This window comes from Gavialis gangeticus, unplaced genomic scaffold (genome assembly GCF_001723915.1).
Source record: "Gavialis gangeticus isolate Ggan-Ray unplaced genomic scaffold, GavGan_comp1, whole genome shotgun sequence".
NCBI lineage: Eukaryota > Metazoa > Chordata > Crocodylia > Gavialidae > Gavialis > Gavialis gangeticus.
This window is the reverse complement of record NW_017729034.1, coordinates 18,433,155-18,453,289: the sequence shown is the minus strand read 5'-3', so window position 1 is coordinate 18,453,289 and position 20,135 is coordinate 18,433,155. Positions and strand designations below refer to the sequence as shown.

Genomic DNA, 20,135 nt, shown 5'->3' with positions numbered 1-20,135 from the left:
CCCTGTCAGCAGCTAGAAGTGCAGAGGCCCAGAACCCAGACTCCCCCTGCACTTATGTCCTTGACAGCTGGCAGACTTCATGGCTGCAGCAGGGGCTAGCAGGCCTGCAGCTTTCACCCTGCTGTGCCTTAACATGCACAGTGTCACATATGCCATGAGTTTTGCTTGTCTGCAGCTTGAGGTGCAGTTTCCCCCAAACCCCTGCACCTATTGCCTTGAAACTTGGCAGGCTTTGTGGCCTCAGCAGGGGCTAGCATGCCTGCAGTTTTGACCCTGCTGTGGCTTAACACATACACGTGACATGAGTTTTTTGCTTTCAAGACTTTGAGGTGCAGTTTCCCTGAAACCCTTGCACCTATCTTCTTAAAATTTGACAGGCTTCATGCCCTGAGCAAGGGCTACCATTTCTGCAAGTTTCATTCAAATCCAGCCAGAAATGACAAAGTTATAGGCTGTTTTGAGCTTCCCCATTATAGGTTATGGGTGAAACGTCAAAACAGTGTCGAAACACCGAAACTGTTTTGACAAAATGAAACGGAACAGCAGTTTCGAATTGAAATGAAATGCTGTTCCGTTGAAACGCAAGTCAAAATGGAACGGTGCTGTTTCGCACAGCCCTACCAGCTGTCTCCCTCCCGGGCCAGCTTTAACCCCAGAAGCTCAGCTCTGACCCTGGAAGCCACTTGTCCAGGCAGACAGATGGGGGTCCGAGCAGGGGGCTCATGCCACAGCCCGGCAGCCAAACCTGGTACCAGCCTGGTGGTTGGGAACCTTTGTTCTACAATCACTGAAGAGGTAGTGAAATGTTTTAGGACAAACAAAATGTTTTGTTTTAATTTAGAGCATCTTAATTTCTTTCATTTTCATTAAAAAGTTTTCATTGTTTCATAGTTGTTAGTGTCGGAAGGGACCTTAGCAGATCAAGTCCAGCTCCCTACCCTAGGCAGGAATGAATGCTGGGATCAAATGACCCTGGCAAGGTGATTGTCTAGCCTCCTTCTGAAGACCCCCAGGGTAGGAGCGAGCACCACTTCCCTAGGAAGTTGGTTTCAGATCCTAGCTGCCCTGACAGTGAAGTAGCACCTCCTGATGTCTAGCCTGAACATACTCTCAATCAACTTGTGGCCAATATTCCTAGTTACTCCCGGTAGTGCTCGGGGGAACAGGGCCTCTTCCATTCCCTGCTGGTCCCCCCCTGGTAAGTTTATGAATGGCCACCAGATCCCCTCTCAGCCTTCTCTTGTGGAGGCTGAACAGGTTCAGGTCCCGTAGCCTCTCCTCGTAGGCCCTGATCATTCGGGTGGCCCTCCTCTGGACCCTCTCAATGCTGTCCACATCCTCCCTCAAGTGCGGTGCCCAGAACTGGATGCAGTACTCCAGTTGCGGCCTGACCAATGTTGTTTTGAAACAAAATATTTTAATGTTTCTGAGTCCTGCTTTCCACCAATCAAAAATTATATAAAACAATTCACTGGCAAATGTGCGTTTTCTTGCCAATGTTTGTTTGGCTGAAAATCTGTCTAATCCTAAGCCGGGGGCTGGACTCAATGATCTACCGAGGTCCCTTCCAGCCCTAATGTCTATGAAAGGAACCAAGAATGAAAGTTACAGTAATTGAGAAGCGATGGAGGTTTAATTATTGTTTCAAATCTATTTTTTTTTCTTTTTGGTTAATACCCATCTACTTAGCTGCAAATTTCTAGTTAACATTCTGAAGAAAGGAGATCTTTCATAGAACCATGGAAACCTTGTTCGGTCTCATCATCCTTAGGAAAAATTGTTTTTTAAGCTTATGCTAGCTAATGTGAAAATTTCTATACAGACAGGGCAAGCAGTAGCTTTAAGCATATTATCAGCTCAGTAAATTAGACCCCAGTATTTCTTAAAATTTACCGTCTAGAAAATGTGTATAAAGATTCAACACCACTTTCCCTCCTCAGTTAAATGAGTTTAGAGTTTACAATACACATCCTCCAACATCCACAAGGTTCTTTATGAAATCCAGGAAAAAATACATAAACATAAAAACAGGAGTCATAATTTTGCACATTATATAGAAGTACAAAAAGGAAAGCCCTGTTTTAAAAAAAATCCTTTTTGAGTTGCTTTTAATTTAGATTTCCCTGATTGTGGTGTTGACCAGACAGCTTATTTTGCATTTCACTATTTAGTTCACATCAGTTAGTGAAATATAAATTCCAAGGTGACCCACAAAGATTTTTAAGCATTTAAAAGCTTATTTATTTCCTTTTTTTTTGTTTTTGTTTTGCAGCTTCCAGAAAATGAATAGGAGCTGTTTGGGGCTCAGCTTTACTGGAAATTAAGCAGCTTATTTTGGAACATAGATACAGACACAAAAAAACCAATTTTAAACATTCATTTTTTGGAAATCTCATTCGTTTACATAACCAAACAAACTCATTTTATCCATGTTATAGCAGTCATCTTTCCTAATTACTGGTATATAATATTGCAAACTCTTTATAGTTCTAATGTACATTAATTTTGCCACCAATAGAGGTATTTATACACTTAAAACTTGAGTTCATTTCACACTTACTGCTTAAGAGAAGCTTATGCAGCTTACCTTTGATGTTATCTTTAACATTTCATGTTATGGTGGAAATCTGAAAGTCCCTGGACTTTGCACATTTTATATATACAAATTTCAATACCTTTGAATTCCTGACATTTCTGTGAACACTCATTCAGCGGCAGTGTAAATCCAAAGACATGAGCACCAAAACAGGAATATACTTTTATAACGAATGGTGTTTTACTGACAAAGCCTCTGGCCTTATTAATCATCATCGTATGAACTAGGAATATCTCATACGCTTCACTGATACATTTTCTTGGGTCTATTTTAATATCAGTATCAAAACCATATTTTGCAATGGAGCCAAGTACCAATTCTTCATAATAATTAAAAAAATAGTTTCCTTTCCTTTCTGCAGCTGTGAAAACCCAGCTGACAATTTCTGACCACAACTCTTTGCAAAACAAATTCCTGCCCTTACACTGTCCCCTGCTAAACAGCAGGAGTGGGATTAGATCTGTCCTTTGTCAATTGCTATCAGGAAAATAATGCCATGCAACCAAGGAATATTAACTGCTTTCCTAATGCTAAATGCCACCCCTCCTACTGTGGGCTGAAGTATCAAATGATGTTCAAAGGACATTTCACAAGAAAAGCATGCCCAGCAGAACTATCTCCATAGCCTCAAGGCTAGTTAGGGATCTGCAGTGAAGTGGCAAAGCCATAAAGAGGTATTTATTTACACTAAATGCAGTGAAAGCCAGCAAGGGCAATGGGTGATGATCTGATAATCATGTGGCCAAAGTTTTCAGAAACAAGAACTAAAAATGAGCTGTTGAGCTCATTCCAAACCTGTTGGTGTAAATCATCAAATATGGAAGAGAAATTAATGAACATCAATGATTTTGCACAGTAAGGAAGGCTGCCAGGATTAGTAATTTGATGAGTTCTACACTGGCACTGATTTAGAGCTGAGGAAGCTCAGCTTTAAATAGAGTATAAGAGTGCTCAAGCCTGTCCTAGGAGGCAAAAACTATACAACTTGATCCATTTTTTTAAACTTAGACAACTGAAATCACGTAGTGTCTAAATGCATTTTCAGTGACAGGGACCTATTTTATTTTGCTCAGATCACTATCATTAATGTAGTTAACTATGAACTGACTTTGTGATATCGTTGTTAGAGACGACAGAGCAAAGTTCTGACCTGAAGTAGTGTTCTACAAAAGGACAAAGCTCAGAGAGAAGATGGCTAACCTGCTTAGACTGAAAATTTAAACAGACTTACAGGAACTGTTTATGATGAAGTGGGGAAAACTGTAAGGATTCCATACATTAACTTTGGCTACATTTAAAAATGTATGCAGGTTTCTAAATTCAATGACCTTAAGAAACTTAAAAAGGACTGCATAATCATGTAACAAAGCAAATGTGCAGTTAACATTTCCCTACTATTTTTCATACAAAAAAAATCTCCTTAGGTCTGGGGGTATTTATGACTGATAATGCCTGAGGCACAAAGTAGAGTCATTTTTGGTGCTGGCCTGTAAATGCAGAAAAATTCAGTGTTTGTCAAATGGAGAAAAAAACAACCAGTTGGGCTGAAAAGTTTTTAGTGTCAAGTGCATTAAGGTAACATGAAGTTTTTTAAAGAAATGAATAAGCAATAACATCTGTAAAGAATTGGTCCTTTAACATAAGACTCTTTTGTTTAATAAAAATGAAGCATTATAAATGGAAAAGCTGGAAGGAGAGTGGAATTAAAATAATTTGGAAACCTCTGAGCCAGTTTTCCAAGAAAACTGGACCCTCTATTTTATGAGCATTCTCCACAGAAGAGTCAGGAAGGATTCCTTGACAACTGCAGGTCAGCACAAGAGGTCTCAGTGTTTGTTTTCTGGCTATATCAGACTTTGATGGACAACTGATTCAAATCTCATTAGAAAAGAGGATAAAAGTAAATAAAACCTCTTTCACTTGGTAGGCTAAATTACTGCAGTACATACGTTATCCTGTCAATAGCCTCTTTGCCATTCTGTTATTTAGAATAAATGGTGTTTAGCTAGTTGGTTAAAGAAAAAAAACAAAAATGGGTTATATTTTCTTGCTTTACATATCCAACAAAGCAAGAGACCTTTTTACCTCTACATAAAGGAGCAAGAACAAAAAGGAATCACCTATTGGAACTGAGCTAAGGCACTAAAACTGCATCAGGTGAGGAAACAAGAAAATACACACCAAGAGATGACAAAACTTCCAAGCATGAAGTCCTGGAAGATTACTGATACTGTTCACTAAATTGCCTTATTAATTAAAACAAAAAGGAAAAAAGTTTGTTTCTTTTTTTAAAAGAAAGAATGAAGTAATACAATATTATTGTATCCCAGTTTAATAAACATTATTTTGCTGTTCTCCCAGAGAGATCTGCTTCAGTTAAAGTCTAAAGTTATCAAAGAGCTGTTCTTAATGTAAAGCTTGGTAAAACACAGGCAGAGTTGTCTGAACAACTTTGGCTTGTCCTCAGCTCTCCTTGGAGACTTATTTTTTTCCTTGTGACTTTTTCTTTGTGGATATCCCTTTTTGGCATGATACTAATATAAATGATCAAACAGCCTTTCCTTTCACTCAACAGATGGCAGTTCACCCACGTATGTAGCTGAGATGGCCTTTCATCACAGCTTGACAAATATTGATGGCTGGCTCTGCTTTTGTGCTGTCTCACTGAGGGGAAAGACGCTGGAGATGGCTACATCCACTATACCTTGGCAAAGCTCCACATAAAGTTTCCTAACAGAAACAAGACAAAATGAGATTGAGATATTTTAGCCAGAAAAAGCATCAACATTCCAAACATTGTTTACCCTCATTCATTTTTCTTCGGCAGCAGTTATAACATCTTCTTGTTGGCTCGGACATTCCCTTCACAGCAAAGAGATCTACTTGGTCTCCTTCTCTTCTCTCTAACCTGGAGACTGCCTTCTCTTCACCCCTCCCTCCAAACAAAGATGGGATTACATATCCATGCCTTTTAATTGCTGTTGCAGGGTCCCTTTAGTGGATCATTTTAAACTTATTTTCAGAAGAGTTTACTGAACAAAAGTAGTAAAGATGTATGGTTTTAGCCTGAAACATGAACTGAAGTTCAAGATATTTCAGGAAAAGAAACCACTAATCTTCACAACTTCATGAAACTCAAATGACCATACACTGGACCAAATCAATCCTATTTATAATAGAATATATTCTTCTCAAATAATTTCTTATTTAGATATTATTGGTTTCCACGTGGGCAGCCCTGCAAAAGGCATGCTTCATGCTCATTTGAGGGCAGAATTTCACCCTACATTCTGAAATACATATAGATTCCATTAATTCCACAGCTAAAGGAAACAAAAGTACCAGGCCATGTACACTAGTCATCTTCTCATGATACAAAAGACAAATAAGAGCTAAAAGAAGCCTCAGCAGAGACAGTTAACAGTAACAAAGAACCCCAATTATGGATCAGTCTGGTGGTACAGCAGGTATCTTGTGAATATGGATGAAGAGTCCACATCATATCATTTTGATGCTTCAACATTTTAAAGAAACACTGCAGCAGTGAAGGCCAATTTATGGGGTATCTGCACAGATTCTACATAATCTATCCTTAGGTATTTCTCTGTAGTATAAATTTTATGAAGCTGGAATTCATCAAAACATATTCATCAGTACCAAGCAAAGTAGAGCATAGAAAACTATGAAAAAACAAATATATTTAAAGGTAATTCCACATAACGAATTTGTATTTTCTTCCTTGGGAGAGACCCACATGAAATACAGAACTGCAGAAACCCTCAGGTGGTCACCTAGTCCAATCCTCTGCTCGGAATAGGAATATGTCTAAACAATTTCAAACAAATGTTTGTCTATCCTGCATTGACAAGCTTTCAGGGATAGAGATTCCACCATCCTCTCTGTTAATGTGTCCCAGTGCTTAATCACCCTCATAATAGGAAAACTATTTCCAACAACCAATCTGACTCTTCCGTTGTTGCAACTGAAGTCCATTACTACTTGTCCTATCCCCTCTGGCAAGAAAGAGGTTGATCATCTTCCTCTTTACAACAACTCTTTTTGTATTTGAAGACTCATCAAATCCTTCCTCAGTCTTCTCTCTTTCAGACTAAATAATCCCAGTTCATCCAGCCCTTCCAAACAGGTCATGTTTTCTAAACTTATTTTTTTGCCCTCCTCTGGATTGTTTCCAAATTCTCCATATCTTGATTGAAGTGCAGTGCCCAATCAGTTTGACCCTAAGTGGAGGGGCAAAACCTTCTAGCTAGGAACCAAACCTTTGATTTGGAAACTGCCACTAGTTGTTTAAAAAGCTTTATTTACCATATCTTCTTGTACTGGTTGGTTGGTTTTTAGTAGGCAGCCACAGTGATATCTTCCCTTGTTATTTTTTCCCTTTTATCTTAACCCAGAGACTTTTAACAGATCACCAGAAAAAGAAACGTATGCATCTTTAATGTATATGACACTACCTCCCTTTTTTCCTCTGCCTGTCTTTCCCAAACAAGTTATGCCTATTCATATCAATATTCCAGTCATGTGAACTATCCCACCAAGTCCCAATTGTTCCAATTAAATCATAATTGTATAGATGCTAGGACTCCCAGGTCCTCCTGTTTATTCCCTGTACTTCTTGTATTTGTATATAAGCATTGGAGATGGCGTCTACTAATTTTCCTCTTATGACCTTGTTAAGGTGCTCCATATTGCCTCCTCTTCCTAGGCCTTAATCCAGGTTTCCTTGGTCTTTACTTACACATGGACATTCATCTCTGTTGAACTTGCTTTAAAGCCCTCCTCATTAGGATTAGCAAACTTATATGAAAAGGTGCTCTTCCTCCTTGTTGTTAGCTGTCCCTTTATACACAGAACAGAATTTTCCTAACTTCAGATTTAAAGCCAATGGTATTATAAGCAAAATGTTACTGCTTTTACCCCAAAATCTTAAAAATGAAAGAACCACAGACATTAGTTAAAAATGAAAGAACCACAGACATTAGTTAAATGAGGCCTAGCATGTTTGAGAGCTGGATAAACAGTAATTCTGATTTGTGGATTAATGAAACAAAGGGCAATCAGTCTGGTAAGGAGCAGCAATATTTGATAAAGATTTGAATTTAGCATGAATTGCATACAAAGGTTGTTTAGATGAAAGTTTTAGATCTATCAATATTCACTGGTTATAGTCTTGTGAAACTTCTAATTCAGGTTGTCCATTGCTTCCAGTACTTGTCTAGACAAAGACTTTGAGGAATGAGTGGTAAGCTGAGTAAACATCCATCTGTTTCAGTGCTGCAGAATTTTTTTTTATCCATGGTGCCTCTCAATAGCTAAAACAAATTAAGGAACTTCTGTAGAGCACAGGTGTCAAACATATGGCCTTCAGGTTGGATTTGACCCATGGAGCTGGCTACTGGTGGTCTAGAGAAGTTGAGAGGCATGGCTAGGGTGGGGGTGTGGCCTGCCACAGAACCCAGGACTCTCTGGTTGTGGGTAGACATGTTCCTCAGTAGGAAGATGAAAAAGGGCTGTGCAAACACAAGCCTCACTCACTGCAGCTGGCTCCATGCTGGATCCACTGCTGGCCCCACATGGAATCTAGCTTGCAAGGATTCCCATGACCTGGGTTTGGCTCAGAGCACAGAATGAGGTTGACACCCCTGCTGCAGAGGAACTAAATATGATGTGATTGGATTTAACAGATTTTGGAAGTAAAAGGATCTGATGTATTTGTTCTTAGTAAAAACTTATTTATCATAATTAAGTATCTTTTAATTTTCACAAAAGGGTCCACACATCAAATAAAATACAACTTCAGCATTTTTCTTTTGAACAGTTTAGTGACAGTTTATAAGCGACTGTTGTCTGCCAACCATGGTTTTAGGTGGATCTCTGGTGAGCAGAGGGTTTACTCATGACATATTCTCCATTATTTTTGGTTCCAGTTTTTAAAAGGATGCTGGGAAAATGCAGTCCTTCTCCATTTGAAGTAATGGTGGTAGTTCTAATTTAATCCACATGCACAACTCTGGCCCTCAAATAATTTAGTTCTGTAATGAAACACTTATGCCCTTGTTGTTGATTTCCTCAAATAATTCAATAATGGCTTCCTGCAGCTCTACCTGTGCAATTAGGCTTCATTTAGCACTGTTTGCAGAAACAAAACCCCATAGTAGTATGGCTGACACAGCGAAGACCTTCCTTGGTGCTTATATACATCTTTGAGGAACTTCCCTTGAAAGAAAAGAGATGCACTCTTCTGGACAGGTATGGCAACAAGGTGCTATGATGCATAAAGTTTCTAAGAGGCTCATGTTTTGAACAGACACCCTTTTCCAGGTCTTTTCTAGTTCTTACTTCAGGGCTTTCAGATTAATTTGGAACACCACCAACATGCAATAAGGGCTTGGACGGACTTCACAGTAGGACTTCAGTTAAGTAGACCCTAAATGCAGAGCCCCCCTGCCCTGGCCTTGGCCAACACAATCTCTTTTCCTCTTTTTTTCTTTCAGGGAAGGGCTTGAGCCTAAACAGTCTTGTTTGGACACAACTAGCTCAATTGGAACACACTTCCTTGAGCTTCCTCCAAATCCTGGCCAGGATTTTACACCCAAAGCCACAGGCTATTTATTGACTCAGCAAGGTTTCCTTTGAGGCTCCACAAGGCCAAGAAGCTGAGCACCATGCTTTTTTTAAGACTCATGGAGTCAGAAGCCTCTCCATACTCTTCTGCTCCTCCGTCACCATTTCTAGACCATCATGGCTACAACATTACTCTTCTACTATCATAATTCTACTACCTTTCTAATGCAATGAATGTACCTGTTTTTTTGAGCACAGTTCTAGGAAGTCAGGTGTAATGCTTGCCAGCTTTAGCCTTAGGTCACCTTTCTGCAGACCACTTGAATGGAGCTGCCAGACCAGTGGTGGCATGTGGACCACAGTTTGAGAACCTCTGATTTAGACCAAAACACATTTCCATGGTAACAGCAAGAGTGCAGGCTGCCTGTTGTGTGTCATGTCGCTCCAAAAATACCTACAATAGCATTTGCAATTTGAAGGTCTATTTGCAAGCTCCTGTGGTGTAAAAATCAGCACACTTGCTTCCAAGTTTCAGTGCTTTTAGTTGTTGGATGTAAATGCAAAGAGATGATCATCCTGAGTTTCACTGTTGGCTCATCCATTCTTCTTTTTTCATCCAACCATGGGGTGGATGCTAGCTGTGAATGAAATATTCACAAGGTGTGCTTGGACTGTGTTAGGTCTTTACTTCTCTGTCACTGAGGTTTAAATAGTCTGCTGCATAACTATTGTATCCAGGAAGTCTAGGATGATTGCACTTTCAAAGTTCTCTCCCTTTTTTTCTCATTAAAGTAATTGCCTGAGCAAGCAGCAAAAAACATGCCTCCTACATCTCTGTCCTTGCCTTTCTAGATGGGTCTTTCAGTCACTTGAGCACAACAGTCTTAGTTTTTCTTTCAGATACAGTCAAGAGGGGAAATTTTCAGTACCCAACACTAATCAGTCTGAAACTAGAGCTGCATATCTACATCCCCAAAGCAGCACTAAATAAGAATTTACTTTCTCTGCTGCCCATTTTCTCCAGTTCATCCAACCACCTTGCATTAAGTCATTGCTGACTTTTTGAGTTATGGCTTTAATAGTATCTTTGTTTCTTCACTGGCAGTATCTACTACTGGCTAGCATTACTTTCTGGATGGATGGCTGCACATTCTGGCCAAACTGCTTTGATCATTTCCTTAAAGTGCTCATGCTGTATACCACTGAAGGTGATGCTATTATTAGCATGAAAGAAACAGTGTATTTATTTGTGTATCATATACCCCGGAACAAGATATGCACCTTGTTTTGGGAAGCCAGAATGATAGGGAAACAAAAAAAGATTTGTTTGACAGCAGCTGTGAAAAGATTAAGCCTGTCTGTAGCTATCAGCCCTACAGTAGGGTAAGTGATAGGATTCTGCCCCTACTCCATGTGCCCACAGGGTTCAGCCATGGGTGCGCTGGTGCTGAACACAGTTCCCTGCCACCATTCCAGCAACTCCGACCTCCTTCCCAATACAGAAACCAATTTCCTTGATCAAGGCATGCCCCCAATTTTGGATGGCTATTTTTAGGGGAAACGGTGTGTTAGGTATGTGAATAAATGTACTATCTGACTTTCTTGTCCAGGTACATGATTAGCATTCTAGGTTGTTTTTAAACATCAATTCCTATTTGCTATTTTTTGGCTTGCAAAGAAACAAGGAACTGTACCTGGATGCAGCCCACATTGAAGAGCTACTGAAAGGCCTGAAACAGGGAACTTAAACTGCCATAAAATGTAGCTTCAATTGTAATCTCATATCTACAGTTCAAAGCAGTAAACAGATGCTTTAGAGGGGCAGCAAATCAGTAGGGTATATCTAGAGTATCTATCCTCTGTCATAATCTTCCTGGCATACACCATCATTGGTTTAGGGATATTAGAGGATACATCCCTGACTTCTTTGCTTAATAGCTATTTATGGATTTGTCATCCATGAATGTATCTAGTCCCTTTTTGAACCTGGCTATGCTATCTGCCTCTACAATCTCCTATGGCAATGACTTTTAACAGACTATGTAAAAAAGTACTTTACAGAATAACAGTTCCCTGTTCACTCTCCCCACACCAATTGTGATTTTATAGACATCTACCATGTCCCTCCTCAGCATTTTCCTTTCCAAAGTGAAGAGTCCTAGCCTTTTTAGCATCTCCTGGCATGCAGCTGCTCCATATACCCCTAACTATTTTGGCTGTCCTTCTCTGTACTTTTTCTAATCTTTTCTGAGGTGAAAAGCCCAGAACTGCACGCAGTCTTCAAGATGTGGGCACAACGTGGATTTACATAGTGGCGTGATGATGTGTTTTGTTTCATTTTCAATTCCATTCTTAATGATACACCCCTGGAAAAGGGCCAACATAGTGCCTCTCTTTTTTTGGTTTTTTTTTTTTTTAAAGGCAAAAAGGAGGACCCAGGGAATTACAGACAGGAAGCCTGACCTCAATACCTGGTAAACTACTGGAGCATATTATAAGGAAGTCCATTTGTTAGCATTTGCAGAAGGAAAGGATGGTCTTGAGCAGTCAGCATAGTTTTGTCAAGAACAAATTGTGCCAAAAAAATTTGATGTCCTTCTTCAACAAAGTAACTAGCCAAGCAGATGAAGGGAATGCAGTGAGTATAGGGTAACTGGACTTCAGTGAGGCCTTTGATAAAATCCCACATGACATTCTCATAACCAAATTGGAGAAACATGGGCTAGACAATATAAATGGATCCACATCAGAAAGGTAGGAGGTTTCAAGTGGAGTCCCACAGGAATCTGTCCTGGGCCCAGTGCTATTCAACATGTTTAGTAGTAACTTGGATACTGGAATAGAAAGCTTCCTCAGCAAATCTGAAGAGAGCAGAAAGCTGGGAAAGACTACAAATTCAATGAAGGATGGGGGCACAATGCACATGGTTCTGGATAGATTGGAAAGATGGGCTAGAACCAATAGGATGATGTTCAATACTGATAAGTGCAAGGTGTTACACCGTGGGAAGAATAATCAAAAACAAATACAAGATAGCTGATAATGGGCTGCAAGGTAGCATTTATGAAGAAGTATTTAGGAGTCTTGATGGATCACAAACTCAGTATGACTTTGCAATGTGATGCAGCTGCAAAAAAAGGCATATGTAGTTTTGGGCTTCATCAGCAGAAGTACTAGGTCCAAGACATGGGAGGTGACAGTGCCTCTTTACTCAGTACTGGTTAGGTCTCATCTAAATTACTGTGTGCAGTTCTGGCCTCTTCGTTTTAAAAAGGATATGGAAAAGTTAGAGAGGGCCCAGAAGTAGGTAACAAAATGTAAAGGGCTTAGAGGCTACCCAAGAGGAAAAGCTGAAAGAAATAGCCATGTTCACCTTGCAGAAAAGTAGCTTAAGCGGGCACATGATACCAGTCTTCAAATATCTGAAGGGCTGTCATAAAGAACACCAGTAATCCATCACTGCAGAGAGTAGGATGCATAGCAACGGTTTGAAAATGCAGCAAAATAAGTTTTAATTGGATATCTGGAAAAGCTTGTTTGCTCTTAGAGCACTGAGGCAATGGAACAGATTGCCTAGGTAAGTTGTGGAATCTCTTTCATTGAAGACTTTAAAAAAGGTTAGACAAGCATTGTTCAAGGATGATCTAGGAGTGGCAGTGCCTTGAGTGTCTTGTGAAGTGTAACAATTGACAACCCAGAACCCCCTACACAGATCACTGGGAGATCACAAGAAATGCTCTGCAGGCAAGAACAGATGGTCATTGGAGAGAATAATGCACAGCAGTAGGAGAAAAAAGCAGAGCTCCACAACTGGCTTAGCTATGAAAGATTAAAGGTGCTGGATAAGTTTATGGAAAGGACAGAATGACAGAAAGGGGCATTCTGGCACTCTAGTTATGAAATGTGATATGTGGAGTTGTTTGCTGTCCCCAGATTATGGAGATGAGTGGAGGGTGTTTTGTTTTTTTCATGCTTCTGGGCTTTGTTGGTTGCCACCTGGAGCCAAGAAGGAAATTTCCCTTCCTGTTGCTAAAGATGTCAAGGGCTTTTCCCCACTTCCTCAGCTGTAGGTGTTGGCTGCAGCCAAGGCTGGGGCTTTTGACAGGGGTGTACTGATTCTCCTGGAGGAACTAAAACTTGGGAGCTTCTTGGTTAGAGGTTCATGCTCCTCTGTTCATGGTCAGAATGATTATCATATTTGGAATTAAAAAGGAATTTTACCTCATGGTCAGGTTGGCATGGACTGTGGGTTTTTTGTCTTCCTCTGTAGTGGGGAGCATGGTTCTCTTCCTTGAATATCCTGAATGTATTTTAACAATATTTGCAACAACAGGACACTGACACTACCCTCATCTCCCTGTTTTACCTGTGGCAGGTTAGAGGGCTGTTGGCATTTTGGGTCAATGTGCTTTTTAGTTGTGCAACAGGGTTGTTGCATAGAAGTTGGTTAGACAGGCACTTGTCTAGGATGGCTTAGATAAGGATGATCTGCCTTGAGCAGAGGGTGCAGACTGGAAGACCTGAGGTCCCTTCTAAAATTAATTTTCTAAGATTCTGAGGGGCTTTTTGGTTGCTGCTGCTCGTTGGGCTGATGTTTTTAGAGAACTATCTACAATTTCTCCAGGGTCTCTTTCCTGAATTCCCAGATTTCATTAATGCATGAATTATTTTTTAAAAATGCTGTAAGGGCCTTGATAGAGGACTGAACTCACATCCCAAAGTTTGGAAAGCCCTGTAAACTAATCCTATACATGTCTTATTATTTTCTCCAGTAGAATTAGAGGAACCTAACAGTCATAGATTCCATTTACATTTTTCATTTGTCTCATGTGGGCTCGGCACAGGGGCAGAAGCAAAAGCCTTTGATCTTCTGTGGTAGGGAGGAAGGGAAGGAAGTGACCCTACCCATTCGTTTTAACTTTGGTGTGGGCAAAATGCACATGCACAAACATGTACACAACACACACACACATTCTGGACCTGCCTAACCTTCTTCACTGAAGTCCTCATCCCGGGCTGCTGCTTTGCTTGGGGAGATGAACAGCAACAACAAATTCTAACTGAAGACATTTGGAAATTAAATTAATGCAGTTGAGCTCAGAGCAACCTGCCTTCCTGCACAGAGGCAGGATTCACCCATGTGGCTGCAGTTACTGCACTACTAAAGCAGGAGGAGCCCTTTACCAGATCCCCACAAAATCCCCTTCCCCACACAGAGTAAGGAGCTCACTTCTAGAGGGAATTTGGAAAGCCAAGCACTGGGAGCAGCAGGTTACATACTGGAGTAAAACATCTGGTCTCAGCTACAGGTACCAGAGCCATTCATCATGTAGAAAGGAAAGTGAAAGCCTTCTCCAGAACTACAAACACAAAAGACCGAGAGCTGTACCATTTCATATATGGGACAATACTATCATACTACAGAAATAAAATGCTTACTGGGCACAAGCTGGAGCCCCATTGACCTCAATTAGCCAGACCTTCAGTTCCTCATCAACCATGAAGTCAAAGCCAAAGAGCTGGAAACTCTGGTAGTGAAGGTGTTTAGTGCTGATTGCAGGCTCTATACACATAAGGCAGCTTCTGTGAAGAGAGAGATACAAACCCAAGTATAAATACAGCAGTAGTTTAGAAACCTGGAGTATACATACAGCATAGGAATTAGGTATACCACCTGACACAGGGAGAAGCTAATGGAAATCACATCTCCCGTGCTGACTAGCAACAGCTGTGTTCCTCCCATAGTTTAGTTTTTCTATGGCAGGCAGCCAAAAAGGGTTGGATTATTTAAAAAAATCTGACTTCTTTTGAAGCATATCTCTGTATTTGCTAAGTAAAGGTCTAATCCCAATCCTGCTGAAGTCTTTCCATCATGTTGGACCAGGCCCAAATGTGGCTGTGACACTTCAGAACAACACAGGCTTAAAAAAAGAAATGCTCATGAGGACAAAGCAGGTTGGAAACCAAACCTTGTCCAAGCGTATCCCTAAACATAACCCTGCAGCTGCTCTTGGTGTTGCTGTGATACTTGGCAAGTGTTTTTTGTGTTATCTGATACAAGTGAAATGGAATTTAAGGCCAAACCCCTGTCAGAGGGATGCACAACAGAATGCTAAACATGCTGTCCACAAAAGCACTTTCCCATTGAGAACAACAAAACTACCACGTAACCCAATTGTGCAAGTGACTGCTCAACTCCAAATTAATGCTCGTTATCCATTATAAGAAGATTTATTTCTCTTTCTCTCTCTCTCTCTCAAGCAGACAGTCTTGCTTGTTATTCACTGGCTGTGGTGCTTTAATGAAAAGGTGTAGAGAATATATGTCTACTTATACTACACGTACATGCAAAATATAAGCATACATATGTGGATCTACCGACAAACTCTTTGTAGTGTTAGCTTGGGTTTTCATCATGGCAAAACAAGCACATATTTAATTGGCACCTGGGTCATTTTTCAGCAATGCAGGGGCTTTAGCTATGTCACCCCTACTACTGCTCATGATACTGTTATCAGTATATAACCATTAATCTTAGATTTCATAGACATTAGGGCTGGAAGGCACCTTGGAAGATCGAGTCCAGCCTCCTGCCCCAGGGGCAGGAAGTCAGCAGGAGTCATAGGATCCCAGCAAGATAAACATCCAAATTTCTCTTGAAGGTGTTCAAAATAGGAGCTTGAATCACCTCTGGCGGCAGTCTATTTCAGACCTTGGGGGCTTGGACTGTAAAGAAATTTTTCTTTATGTCCAGCCTGAAACAGTCCTAAAGGAGTTTGTGACCATTTGACCTTGTCATCCCCTGGGGTGCTCTGGTGAACAGATGTTCCCCCAGATCCTGGTGAACACCCCTGATAAACTTATAGGTGGCCACCAGATCACCCGAGCCTGCGCTTTTCCAGGCTGAAGAGTCCTGTAGTTCTCAGCCTCTCATCATCAGGTCAGTTTTCCTGACTTCTGATCATGCGTGTGACTCTCTTCTGGACTCTCTCAAGCTTCTCCACATCCTTTTTGAATTGTGGAGCCCAAAACTGGCTGTGATTTAGCTGCTCAGTGCTATGCTGATCCTCAAAGACGACTTGAGCAGGGCACGGGGCCCAGGGCAAATCAGCCTGTGCAGGGCCCCAATCACAGGGAAGCTGATGGCGGATTCAGTGGTGGGAGGCGGTGGGGGTGGTTTGCTGAATGACCAGAGGTGGTGGATTTGGCAGGGGAGATGGGTGCTGAGCAGCCAGATGGGAAGCCAGCAGCAGTGTGGAGTCACTGCAGCTGCTCTCCAGCTCTGCAGGGCCCTCGAGGTGCAGGGCTTGGGGCAGTTGCCCCAATTTGCCCCCTTCCTAGGGACGGCTCTGCTGATCCCACAAAAACCATGCAAGAAACAGGGCTTTCTGAGACAAATTAAATGAAGGAAAGACTGGAGGGAGAGCCCTCGAGTCAGAAATACAGCCACTTATTAGAACCCCATTTGAACCCTTCAACTAGCACCCAGCTATGTCAACTCTTACTAGATATCAAGCTGCACTTTGGTTGTTCTATACCAGAGAGGTTTCCTGTCATAAGAAGCCTGACAGTGAGTGAATCCCGTAATCTGACAAAGAAGTGAGGGACCAGAGTCAAACAAGCAGTTGTAACCAAGTCAAGTGGCACCCTTAGTCCTCTTCATTTCAGCAAAGACTGTATATTACAAAACAAATATAAACAACAGAGATCATGCTACAGCCTCCTGTCTGCAGTCTGAATAGCTTTCGTTTCCATTCATAACGTTACCTACACCCTTGGAACAGTGAAAACAAAATATTGAGCAACTACTGATTTGTGGACCATGGCCTGCCCTTGCTACCAGATTAGGGTCCAGGGCTCCTTTCAGGGCCTAGAGTTGAATGGGCTCTGAGGGTTAAGACCCTTCTGTCCTTACCTACTCCTCAACCTCACCTTTTACCCCATACCCTCCAACCTGTGCCACTAGTCTCCTCATCTGCATCCATGCAAGACTTTGCATCCTGGTCTTCCTTCTTCAAAGAGCACTAGTCTCCCGCCTCCAGGCTCATCATCCAATCTCAGTCTTCCTTACCTTTTCCCATCCAATCCCAGTCCCCCACATCCTCCATATTCCAGGCTGCTTGTCCAGACCATCTTAATTCCACTTCCTAGGGCTTCTCAACTGATCCTCCTGTTCCCTTCAAGTCCAAGTCCCAGTCCCAGCAATGGCTGTGAAAGCTTGGATATGAAATACAAAATAACAGTCCCTCTTGCACAAAAATACCAGACAGTGACTGAGGCAAGACTGGGTTGTGGTAACAAGTCTGTCATAAAGAAAATCAAACTCTGCTGATGGCTGCAACCATAGAATCACAGAAAGTGAGGGCTGGATGGGACCTCAGGAAGTCATCTAGTCCAACCCCATGCTCAAAGAAGGACCATCCCCAACTAGACTGTCCCAGCCAAAACTCTGTCTACCCAGGTTTTGAAAACCTCCAAGGATGGAGCTTCCACCACCTCTCTAGGTAACCTGTTCCGGTGTTTTACTACCCTCCTAGTGACAAAATTCTTCCTAATGTCTAACCTAAACTTCCCTTGCTGCAACTTGAGACTACTGCTCCCTGTCCTGTCATCTGCCACCATTGAGAACAGTCCAGTTCCATCCTCTTTCAAACCCCCTTCAGGTAGTTAAAGGTTGCTATTAAATCCCTCCTCAGTCTTCTCTTCTCTAGACCAGGGGTTTTCAACTTTTTTTTTTTAACAAATGTACCTCTTCTGTATCAAAGTTTCACCTCATGCACCCCTTTATATTTTTTTCTCATTTTTAAGGGGGGGGGGTGCAGATTGAGGCCCTGTAGTGAGGGAGGGAGTGGGGCAGGAGCAGACACTGCTTAGCTGGGGCAGGGCAGGGTGTGGGGCAGAGCTGCAGGGATGGTGGGTGGTTTCCACTGCTGTGTGCACCCTGGGAGGTCATGGAGGGTGTGCCCCCAGATCTACGCTGGGGGTGGGTGGGCAGGCAGGCTGGTGCTTCAGGCTGGGAGCTGAGCTCTTCCTGGCGGGGTGCCGAGCCTGGTTGTGCTTGGGGTAGGCAGCGCTAGGAGGGGGGTTCAAGGGGCTATGTTGAATTCTAGAGTGGTTGCAGCCTCCCCCATAGCTCTGCTCCTGTAGGCCCCCCATGTTGAGGGAGGGAGTGGGGCTGGGGCTGCAACTGGGACAGGTGCTGCCCAGCTGGGGCAGAGCATGGAACAGAGCCGTGAGCAGCTTGTCCAAGCTGTGGGGGGTGGCAGGTCCTGCTGCTGCACACACCCCGGGAGGTCATGTGGGGGGTGTGCCTCTGGATCAGGGCATGGGGCGTAGGCGGGTTGGGGCTGTGCTTGGGGCAGGTGGTGGCAGCACTGGGAGTAGGGCTAAGGGATGGACTGCAGCCACCCCAGAATTCACTGTAGCCCACCCCTGCTAACACCCCCTCCCAGCGCAGCCCAGCCCAACACACCCGCCAGAAACAGCCCGGTGCTGCCTTGGCCCCAGCCTGCAGATCTGGGGGCATGCGCCCCCCCACTTGCCCTCCAGGGATGTGTGTAGAGGCTTCAGCTGCCACCCACCACGATCCCTGGACAAACCACTCGCGGTTCTGTCCCATGCTGCACCCTGGCTGTGCAGCTCTTGCCCCGCTCCAGCACCACTCCCTCCCTCACCATGGAGACCTATGGGAGCAGGGTTATTGGGGGTGGGGTCACAGTCACTTTAGAATTCACTGTAGCCCCTCCAAACCCCCACCCGATGCCGCCTGCCCCGAATGCAGCCTGGCCCAGCCCTCTGCTGAGAAGAACCCAATATGGCCCCGGCCCTAGCCTGCCCTGCGCACAGATCTGGGGGCACATTCCCCCCATGCCCTCCCAGGGTGTGTATAGTGGCGGAAGCCAACCCCACACTTTGCTGCATGCAGCTCAGTCCCACGCCTTGCTCTGCCTGGGTAGCCGCTGCCCCAGCCCCTCTTCCTCCCCCCACAACAAACTTACCACATGGACCCAGCTGCTTTCCACGTGGCTGCGCTATATTCCTGGCTGCCCATGTGCTGTGCTGTGGCTGCGTGTGCATGCTCACACGGTATTCTGTGTGCTCCCTGTGACCCTTTTAAGTACCTCTAGGGGTATGGGTACCCTGGGTTGACAACCGCTACTCTAGACTAAATATGCCCAGTTCCCTCAGTCTTTCCTCACAAGTCATGTCCCCCAGGCCCCTCACCATTTTTGTTGTCCTCCTCTGGACTTTGCCAATTTGTCCAAATCCTTTCTGTAGTGGGGGGCCCAAACCTGAACACAGTACTCCAGATGTGGCCTCACCAGTGCTGAATAGAGGAGAATAATCACTGCCCTTGACCTACTGGCAACACACCTCCCATGCAGCCCAGTATGCTATTAGCCTTCTTGGCAACAAGGGTACACTGTTGACTAATATGCAGCTTATTGTCCACTGTAACCCCCAGGTCCTTTTCTGCAGAGCTGCTGCCCAGCCAGTCAGCCCCCAACTTGTACTGGTGCATGAGATTCTTCTGTCATAAGTGCAGGACTTTGCACTTGTCCTTGTTGAACCTCATGAGATTCCTTCTGGCCCAATCCTCCAATTTGTCTAAGTCAGGGGTTGTCAACTGGGGGTATGCATACCCCTAGAGGTACCTAGAAAGACTGTAGAGAGTATGTGTGGGCAGGCAGGCGGGGCTGGACCACATCCTGCAGCATGGCAGCAGTATCTCCCGTGGTGCGTTCCCACACTTTGCCTCTTACCTAGGGGAGGGACATGCAAGGCCCCACTGGCTCCACACAGCACATCACAGCGCCTCCCCACCCCTCCACCCCAGCCCACTCTCATGATTGGCCGCTGGGCTGCCACCCTCAGCCAGCAGACTACAGTGAAGAGGTTCTGCAGCCACTCCCTTCCCGCAGAGCCATGAGGATCTGAATGGCAGGGCAGGGGGAGT

The 20,135-nt window shown here is 43.4% G+C and overlaps 1 protein-coding gene across 1 annotated transcript in view; it reads right to left on the bottom strand.

Annotated features, from left to right (window-relative positions):
• Positions 1-2,265: 2,265 nt before the first annotated feature.
• TTL (tubulin tyrosine ligase) overlaps positions 2,266-20,135 on the bottom strand; it is a 35,743-nt gene continuing 17,873 nt past the window's right edge. The window contains exons 6-7 of the mRNA XM_019527067.1: positions 14,618-14,761; positions 2,266-5,326 (exon numbers count right to left, since the gene is read on the bottom strand). Of these exons, the coding sequence (XP_019382612.1) occupies positions 5,212-5,326; positions 14,618-14,761 (259 nt within the window). The 3' untranslated portion in view covers positions 2,266-5,211. The remainder of the gene's footprint in view (positions 5,327-14,617; positions 14,762-20,135) is intronic.